The following is a 10755-nucleotide window of genomic DNA, read 5'->3' as shown; positions in this document are numbered from 1 at the left end:
CCTTGTGGCGAAAGCCATGTCACCATCTACCATTCATTCGTCATGGTCTCAACCTACATACGTGTATTGTCAAGTGGAAAGATTTGAATTGGTATACAAACAGATATCTGATTATAAATGTGGAGAATGGCAAACCATTGAGACACGATACCTAAACGCAGACACGTATGATTACAGAATCCAAGACTTATATGCACACACTGAATATTCCATTACTGTAACTGCATTGACAACGGATGGGTTCCAAATATCGTCAAGTGTAGATGAAACAACACTTGAAAGTGGTAAGTCATGACTCACTCGTTTTCCCAAAAAGAACCACCCACCTTGATTAAGAACATATAGTTGTTGTTTTCTAAATACACGTTTTTGTTGTTGTTGTTGTTGTTGTTGTTTTTTCTACAGCAACGTTATTTATTTAGCAACATCATAACTAACTAGTCTTTTGATAATTGACAACTTCATTAAACTATGAATAACTAACGTATACAGATCACAGCATTGTATGTTGGCTATATTGCATGTGATGCACAGCTACCTAAGTTCTCGCGATCGGCATAAACTGATTAAATACTAAACTTCATAAGACGTGCAATTTCAAAATACTCACAAATGAGAATGTTCGATTTCTTTTTAACGATATTGCCCCATTTCTTTCCTATACGAAGAAATTAAAGAACCTTTGTAATGACATTTCTACGGACATTTTAATACTTCAGTATCTTTGGTTATTTTAAAGAAATGTTAAAATAGCAAGTATGTGTCAAGTTGTTATACGGTGCATATATATATATATATATATATATATATATATATATATATATATATATATATATATATATATATATATATATATATATATAACTTAACACTGAGTTTCTATATATAAATAATTTCATGAACCATACAGTTTGACAGAACTGGAGACCCACCGATGAAGAGGAGCTCAGTCTCTTCGAAATATTTGGGTTAGAATTGTATGGTTCATGAAATTATTTATATATATATATATATATATATATATATATATATATATATATATATATATATATATATATATATATAATAGTACTGGTGATCTGACTGATCGGCTACAGTTACTGTTTGGCATTCAATTCATTATATGCTGTTCCATAATTATCTGCACAAAGTTTTTACTAAACACATCGCTATAATGAGATTACATTTGTGTAAGACTGTATTTTAATCAATTCATTTCGATAGGACCATCAATACCTACGGATTTAAAGAGTCGTGGTATATCCGCAACAGACTTGAATACAACTTGGAATCCCCCTGACTGTCCTAATGGCATAATAACATCATACACTGTGTACTATTGGGAAACTGATAATAAAGAAAACATAGGATCCATTACCATATATACAGATAATATTGACAACACAGACAGCATTGCACGAGTAAGATATGTTATCAGAGGTTTGAATTCTGACACACATTACACATTACAGGTAAATATATGCGTTATTGTCGTCGTCGTAGTAGTAGTAGTAGTAGTAATATTAGTTGTAGTAGTTGTTGTTGTTGTCGTCGTCGTCGTCGTCGTCGTTGTTGTTGTAGTATGTAGTTATTGTTGTTGTTGTTGTTGTTGCTGCTGCTGCTGCTGCTGCTCTTGTTACTGATGTTGCTGCTGCTATTGATGGAAGGGTAGTGGTGGTGTTTGTGTTGATATGCCGATGGTAATGCTTTTTATAGTGGCGATGGTGTTAATGGTGATGGCAGTACTACTGGTTTAGATAGTTGATTATGGTGATATTGCTGCTGTTTTCATACAATCATTATTACCATATCTGCTATTTTTCTATATATAATTTTTTGCTTGACAATATATAATTGATATGCTGTGACAGTAAAATACATTTTTACATAAGCGATTTGTGTACATGACCATGAGATGTACCTACAAATCACTTTTCTATTTTTTAAAACTTTGATGTAGAGCTAAATATTATTTTGATGTTAGATAGTGTGTATGTTATCTACTTGATTTTCTTTATCCTTTCAAAGTACAGTGGATGTATTAGGAAAGATGAATAACAAAATCATATATTTTGTAACAATATTGCATCCCTATTAAAAATGTCTTTCCTCGCTTAGGCTGTGGCTGAAAACGGATGTTGTACCAGTGAAAATAGCAGTGAAGCAACAGCTGTTACAAAACGTGAGTGATCAATCAAAGTGGAAGTACCTTTCGTAATTAGGTTTACTAACAGCCATTATGATATTGATAAATTAAACCTGTTGGATTCTTCTTTTGAAGTATGCAGCAAGGTAACTGTGATGTTATGAAATAAAGTATATCGTTAGGTACTTAATAAAGAAGGAAACTACCCACTTCATTTAAGCCAACTATATAAAGTTAGATTTCCGGTCAATTTTATTCCCCACATGTTATTCTTTGTGACTGTTTGACTATATTTAATACGGAAGTCACAAACCTGAACGCGAAAAACCATTGGCTATAGATATGTACCTACTCCCATACCCTTAGAATTAATTTAATTTCCTAATTTGAAATGGGAATAGGTTAAATTCATATTCAATAATCTGTATTTTGTGCTTCGACCTTGAAATGTGTGTAAATGCATCAATACATGAATACATTTCATCTCATGTCATTTGTCCCTCTCAACTTACCCCCCCCCCCCACCTCCTCCCCTTTATGTTCTAAGTTACACTATTAATTCTAATAATATATTGTTTTATTTGTAGTCAGGCAATTCGAATGTTCATCAGTTGGACTAAGCGTATCTCTTTCTGTAAATGGAATTCTTCTTGTGGCTACGCTCATCCTGGTAATTTTTATCCTTCGCTGTCGACGATAAATATAGTTCCATTTCCCAATTAACAGAGGGTATCGTGTTATCAGAATGACAGATGTAGATCAACAATCCATATTTACGAAGTTAAATTACTAGATTACCATTCTTTAACTACCAAGATATACTATCATTAACCAGATGTAAACAGAATGCCTTCCGTATGGGAAAACATTTAGTATGTTGTTATTCCTTCAAACCTTGTTGCAAGGAACAATTCTGTGCTACCAGACATGACATTGTATATCCATTAGTTTTTACATTTAACATTAATAGCATTTTGTTTTGTTTTGTTTTGTGTTTTACAAGCAATATGAAACCACGTTGCCGGTCTTAAGCTTATAATTTACAAATAACCATGTTTAATAGCATAGACCACAAATGCAAGTTTCCTGTTATAATGTTTATTTAATCTAAATACGCACAGTATGTGCCAAACATTACATAAAAATGGCAAATTTACCTTGTAAATTTAGTCAAAAGATGATTTGCGGGATTTTTGACCATGAATCACCACACGACCTTGACGTGGCTGAAATGATAAATGTGTATGCCAGAATGAGATTCTTCAATGAGGGGTAATGAATTACCACGCAGTTTCAAAACTGAAATATTTAAAAATATAATTGAGAATGAAATAGTGAAGAGATCGTGTGAGTTTAATGTGCCAATTCTCCAGCAAGATTTCCGACAGAAGCAATCAGATTTATCGTGGTATTGAATGACCAATGTGCAATGAAATCATTGGGTCGATATGTAAGTTTTCATAAGTTTGCAAAGAGATGAGCTAATTACCGAAATTATAAATATGCAAATAACTAATCACTACTTTCAAAAAAAGTTGGACTTCGTTGTCACAAATGCCTGTATCAGATTATATTGAACTTGAAGCAGGTATGCTTAAAATGTAGAATGATTCCTGAAAACCACTAATTATGTAAATTGCTCATTGTCATTGTCATAATCTAGCCATTACACCAAAGAATATATGCGAAAAACTTCGTTTGAATTGAGCCAGTCGTTTTTTAGACAATGGTGATGGATGCAGACAGACAGACAGACAGACAGACAGACATCCTTTTCACCCCTAGCCTAATATATAACCTTCCTCACAGAAGATAAAAATTTTCACTGGGGGTGGTAAGTATTGCAATATCTACACTATCGTTTGTCATTTTTTCTGAGTTTTAGAATTGGTAAATCATGAATTGACATTTCTTTCAGATATCTGGTTTCAAAGAAAAGGAAAGGCAATCCGAACAGGTCTATTTCACAAGGTAAGTGTTTTGGAGAGTAATCAACCTACTACTGGATAATGTTTTGAACAATGATTTCTACAATGCTACCTTTATTTTGTTATCAATAAAATAGATATCAACAAAGAAGGTGACACTTACATGGAAATAGGGGAAATAAATAGAAGTATGGATAAAGGTGGCCAGGCGGCATATTGCAATGTTATGTCTGAAGGTAATCAACAAAATATGAAATCATGTCAAATCGAAGACAGTTACTCAGACCTTGAACACCAGGTGAGTACACTTTGGGTCCTAGGTATTGAGCAAAAGTATGCCTTACTGCTGAACGACCGGTATATACGTAATTAATTATCCACTGCTAAAGAAATACATGGCTTAATAATGGTGAGCTATACATACATGTAGTAGTGGTTTATACCGAGTACACATTTTACTAGTACATGTATACAACTTTCTGATAATAAAATTACTACTTCCCAGATATGTTCACAGTTAGGCCTAGAAAAATCATTGACTATCACATTGACTGAATGTGAGTGAACAAATATACATACAGATAGACAACAAAACCATACAAACAACACACGAATAACAAATTATTCGAAAATTACATTTTTCTAAATTGATTTCTTGGTTGATTTATCCAAAATATTGTTTAAAAACTTCATGATTTGTATTCCCAATATATATATATATATATATATATATATATATATATATATATATATATATATATATATATATATATATATATATATATATATATATATATATATATATATACATTTTGTACATGACAATGATTTCCTCTGTTTCAGGATCCCAATATTTACGCGTCATTAAACCCTGACACAAAGCGAGTTATAGACAACATGAAGATGGAAAAGTGAGTGCATGGAGTATTAGCAAGACTGCACATTGATACATAATCTACTCCATGATGAAACCGGAGCATAAGCATACATGGCGAATAGATCGATGTCAATATATATCTATCTAAACAGAAATAGGATTGTATGTAGCATATAATGCAATCAATTGCTGGGTATTTAAATATTCATTGTGAAAGTGCTCTCACTGAATGTATTTTTTTAATAATTGGCCTGGTATAGCTTTATTACCTCTAGTTATAAGAAGAGATATATTCAGGAAAACGAATATGTAAATGTACTATTTTATAGCACATAAGTTAGAACATTTTGAATATCAACATATTTAAGATTGATTACATGTCACTCTCACTCACTCACACACTCACACACATCACTCATCTTGGCATTGGTTATTTAGATTAGACACCCAATTTACACGTAGTTATGTCTAGTTATCTAATTATCTATCTCACACTATTTTTTACTCGAGACTCAGTAATCATTTACTTGGAAAACTATAAACATTATTATTGTAATAGTTATCACGAAAGTAACTTTTTTCTACACTCTACTGTTTAAACTGAGATCAAGAAAATGAATTATATTATCCAGAATACACAGTATGAAGACAAAACGTTTAATATGCGGCAATGAAATGAAAAATTACATCTATTAAATAGCATTATATGAAATAATGTACATCAATTAGTCTCACATTACTTCATTTGGTTATGTAAATTTAACACAAAAATAGCAACGACATACTCAAGAACAAGATGAAAACAAAACATAATAAAGTCTTTGTTAACATTTGAAAAATTATCAATATTGACGATATGGCCCAACATGGTTTCCTAGTCTTAATGCCTTCATTGTTTTTCGAGATTTCATACATTAACCCTTTCGCGACATTTTTGCATGCGCTTGCTTTGTTCATCCCTACCTTGTGATTTTCAGCTAAAGTAAATGTTACACTTGCAATTTAATTGGTCTATTAAGGAAGAAACATTTTGCGTCAAATAAATCTTAGCACTGACATGACCAAATTTAATTTAGTTCTGATGAGGTGCTGTCATATATACAGTAGTTTTTTTTAATTTCACAAATAAAATAAATATGAACATAGTAGACATACTGTGCGTTTCTGTTTACTGAATGTAGTAGACGTATGTTGATATTGAATTTCTCTAAGCGTCACACAACACTATTTGTGTGTACATTTGTATGTAAATTAACTTATACATTAAGATACAAGATACAGAGTAAAATAAACATTTACTATCTCACGTAGATAAATTGCGGTAAATATAGAATGGGAGACCGAAATTACACTGTAGTAGAATAGACAGAGAAGGGTTGACAAGGACATCTGTTATCCATACCCAGAGGATGAGAATTTTATGTTAACCTATAGATCACTAAGTTTATGAGCCATCACATGTGGTTGAATTGTGTTAAAGGCTGATGAAAAATTAATAAACGATGTTCTTAAAAATGAACTTTGTTTTTCAAGATGGGTATATGCATTTTAATAAAATGTGAGAATTGCGTCATCAGTACCCTTCGTACCTTTATATGCAAATTACTATGGGTCAAGGTGTGAATGTGTTTTGTTTTGAGGTGGCAAAGTAAAATGCGCTTGAAGCATTTCATCACAATAAAAGTCAGTGCTGCAAGGCGTCCTTAAGTGACGATGCCATGGAAATTTTAGGGACTGGACAGATGGTAGATGTTTTCCAAATGGCTGGTATCGTATGCTCATTGTATGACCAATTGAATAATCTATTGAAAACACGAGCGAATTGTGATGTACATACCCTTCAATAACATACTACATATATATTTTTTTTTCTTAATTTAATTTCTTAAAAATAGACAACACGATCATCACTTATTTCAAATTCACTCTTTTCTTCTACTTTATTCCAAGATCTAACCTGATTTTATCTATTTCCTTTCCAAAATCATACATATCAAAGCGACAGTAAAATCATTTAGCTCATTTGCCTATCTTTCTTGTTCCTTTATTGGTAAGTTACACAATTTGGTTTAAGTCTTCTGTCCCTTCCATGCGTCACGTATATTACCAGTTTTAAATTGCGATTCTACTTTGTAAAGTTTCTTGGCATCACATATTTCTTTGCGAAGTTTCAACTGCACACGTTTCCGTTCAACACGGTCATTTGATTTAAAAGCGTTCTTGTTTTCGTTCAAAGTGTTTTTCAGAGGTTGTGCGATATCAATGGTTGTGCCATATCCATCGCGACAAAATGTAATGTATTTAGAAATGACGTCAGCTGCTTCACGTATATCGACACTTGATTCAAGGAACAAACTCCAGTTCATACTTTCAAAACCGATTTCCAACCGTTTTTCACTATCCGATGACCTCGTGTTAAACAAATTCTCTTTCCAAAATTCTTTCAGTTCTAATTTTGGGATAGTATGCAGGAAGCAAACGTTCGGTGTTATGATCAGATTTTCCTATATGTGGCAAAGACGTAGCCTTGTATGCAGATATTTTCATAATATAAATCAAGGGTATTGTTCAGGCGAGTTGGGGCATGAAACATACAGTTTGAAGTGTGGTAAACTGATTTTAAGGTACATGAATTGAAATCGCCTAAAATAAAGATGGGTGTGTCTTGACAGATATACTGTAGAGCTTGTACTGTATCAGCAATCTCTTATGCTGAACTAAAATGTTAGCAGATGGTGGACAACAGTACAAAATTCCTTTTTAATAGTAACACTGCTTCTAATACACCATTTTCTTTCACGTATATATTCACACTCCCCCCTCCACGCGATTTCCTACTCATGGTCTTATCCATGTGTCCATCCGAATTGGACTACCAAATCCGTAAATGTCACTTACATTAATATCACGTGTCCGACTTTCAGCTGAACATAACAGGCGTGTATCTGTGAATTTGTTCACGAAACGTGCCTTGGCTCACAACTCATCAAAGTTGTTATTAACTTACATTGGAGATAATTATCGATGGAAGTTGGAGACTTGTCTTAATTTGTTTGTGTCTTCTCCTTGAGACCAGCTCGTTTTCCTCTTTTCCGTGTGCAATTCCTCTCATTTATATCATCAGAATCACTGTCTCTGTTTGCTTTCATTTCATTATGTATAGTCTGGGGAGTAAAGTCACTAATGTCTGTGTAAGTGGACGAGGAAGATACTCTGCTAATTATTTGTTTAAGTAAGATTATATTACTCCTCAAATAATGTATATGTAAGCGTGTATGTGTGTGTGTGTGGGGGGGGGGGTGTGCATTCAGACAAAGCAGATGAGTACGCCCTCTATGTTGTTTGACTACAATTTATGTAAACTTAAGTCATGCCGTCATGTAATTAAATAACTGTAGTGAACTCATGCCTTAATTAAAGCGTTATTGCTATTCACATGTGAAGAGTTAACTTCTGATGAGCAGCTGATTGATGCAGTGTCCGCGTAGTCGATTATTGTGTTATACATAATGATCAATGATCTGGTTTTCCAACGTCCTATTTTGATAACCAGCTATGGGTCAAAGTTGACTTCAATGGCAGTGGGTCTAAAATCTGTAGCGGAATATTTTCCTCGTCAACCTGCTTGATCATCATCTAACATCTTAGCAATTGTAGAAGCTTCAATTGTTTGTATTAATAACAGTTAAGGTTGTACCCAAGGTAGGCGTAATTATAACCAGCTGAATAACACAATCTAATGAGCGCATCAGTCAATCATGAGTCAGTAAATATATCTCATACACCAAACTTTCAGCGAAATATAAGCCATCCCATGGTAAGCGGTAAGAGAAAGAAAATGTTGTGGGGAAGAATATACGGGCAAACAAGACATCAACTGTATTAATCTTTCTCTAAACTGTATCAAATATGTAACCATGTGTTCACTTATATGAACTAGGTCAACGTGACACACTAGTAGCCCAACGATGCAACATGTACTAGCCGAGTAACTATACACATGACTAGTGTAGAGAAACGTTCATTTGGTGTGGTGACAGCAGAAGAAATTTAAAAGAAAATGGCGGAGAGAATTTCAGAAAACACAAACAAAAATACTAGTATAAGGGTAAAACTATTAACAAATGTGTACACTTGTAGGTCAACAACCTTCCAAAACATGGTCACACTACTGACATTAGTTACAAAGCAACTAGTCCAGTAGCCAGAGGTGGTTTGGGGGGTTTACCTTGCAATGTGAGTTATATGATATTTTGTTGCAGATTCCACCTCGGAAAGGTGACACGTCCTTTTAGCATATCTGACGGGTGCCACTCGCGCACCCCTGGCCACTTTGTTATATCGCGAGACCAGATTTAAACTGAATGCCTCCCGTAAGGGAATCACTAATTATGTAAATAACTCATTAAACTAAAAAACTATGGTAACAGGCTTTATTTTTTTGGACAAGCTTGCTTTCTTAGGTTAATGTATGTAAGAGTATCTGATACTGCTTAATTACTGAATATCATTCATTATTCAAAATACTCAAAATACTAAAGGAAAAAGTTGTAGCAACAAACTTCATAGGACAGGTGCGTATTATTATAATGTACGTATCATATTATACGAAATTTGAAGCTTGAATTTTTAAGATACAACCTAGTTACCTAAAATCATTAATTGTGCAAATTTTTCATTAAAACTAAGCTATATGAGATTTTATAGGACATATCCGCTTTGTTATGGTTAACATATGTACTAAATTGTATTGAAATTGAAGTATGCAGTCTTAAGATAAAGCCTAATTACCTAAAATCATTAATTATGCAAATTATTCATTAACAATGTAAAGTACATCAACTAACTTTATAGGACATACACAATTTGTTATGGTTAATGTATGTACTGAATTGTATTGAAATTGAAGTATGCAGTCGTAAGATATAGCCTAATTACCAAGAATCATTAATTATGCAAATTATTCATTAACACTGAAAGGTACACCAACAAGCTTTACAGGACATATGTGATTGTTATGGTTAATGTGTGTACTGAATTATATATGAATTGAAGTATGTATTCTTAAGATATAGCCTAATTACCGAAAATCATTAATTATGCAAATTATTCATTAAAACTGTATGGTGCATCAACAAACTTGATAGGTCATATATGTTCTCTTATGGTTAACGTACATACTAAATTATGTTGAATTTGAAGTATGTATTCTTAAGATATAGCCTAGTTACCAAACATAATTAATTATGCAAATTATTCATTATTCATAGTTGATTTCACTAATATGCAAATTTCTCTAATTAAACATTAACAGATCTGGCTCAAAACCTAATCATGTCTAGCTATTACCCTAAAGATTATATATCCCAAATTTCATTACATACAATTGAGCCAGCCGATTTTTAAAAAATGATGACACAGACAGACAGACAGACAGACAGACGGACAGACACACAGACACACCTTTCCCTTTTAATACCACCCGTACCCTTACGGGAGGTAAAAACCGAAATACCATGTATTGGCTAAGGCTATGGGTAAACACATGTTTTGGTATGCTTAATACTAAATGCCTATAAAACCATGTCAAAGTTACTTAAAAGTCATATTTACTTGTTACACACTTATATTATGAATAATCAATATTTTGTCAAAAGTTTTGGATATTAAAATATCATAATTAGGCCAAAGGTCAACAGCATGTCGCCATTTTCAGTTGTTATGATTTATAGGCAGTTGATGTGTTTTATGTGTATCGTGTGGGTACATCCATGTATCATATAAATTGTATTTATCAAATCAGG

At 33.0% G+C, this 10755-nt stretch overlaps 1 protein-coding gene across 2 annotated transcripts; it reads left to right on the top strand.

The window, feature by feature from the left end:
- Positions 1-5876, top strand: LOC144436673 (phosphatidylinositol phosphatase PTPRQ-like). 2 transcript variants are annotated; one of them, XM_078125517.1, is made up of 6 exons: positions 1-284; positions 1225-1472; positions 2119-2182; positions 4065-4117; positions 4212-4372; positions 4918-5876. In XM_078125517.1, the coding sequence occupies exons 1-5, from the start codon at positions 17-19 to the stop codon at positions 4245-4247; spliced, it is 669 nt and encodes a 222-aa protein (XP_077981643.1). In that variant the 5' UTR covers positions 1-16; the 3' UTR covers positions 4248-4372; positions 4918-5876. The 2 variants fall into 2 exon arrangements, with proteins under 2 accessions (XP_077981643.1, XP_077981641.1); XM_078125515.1 differs by having other exon boundaries at positions 4065-4372.
- The last annotated feature ends 4879 nt before the right edge of the window (positions 5877-10755 follow it).

Source organism: Glandiceps talaboti, chromosome 6 (assembly GCF_964340395.1).
Source record: "Glandiceps talaboti chromosome 6, keGlaTala1.1, whole genome shotgun sequence".
Lineage (NCBI taxonomy): Eukaryota > Metazoa > Hemichordata > Enteropneusta > Spengelidae > Glandiceps > Glandiceps talaboti.
This window is presented reverse-complemented; position numbering and strand designations above follow the sequence as displayed.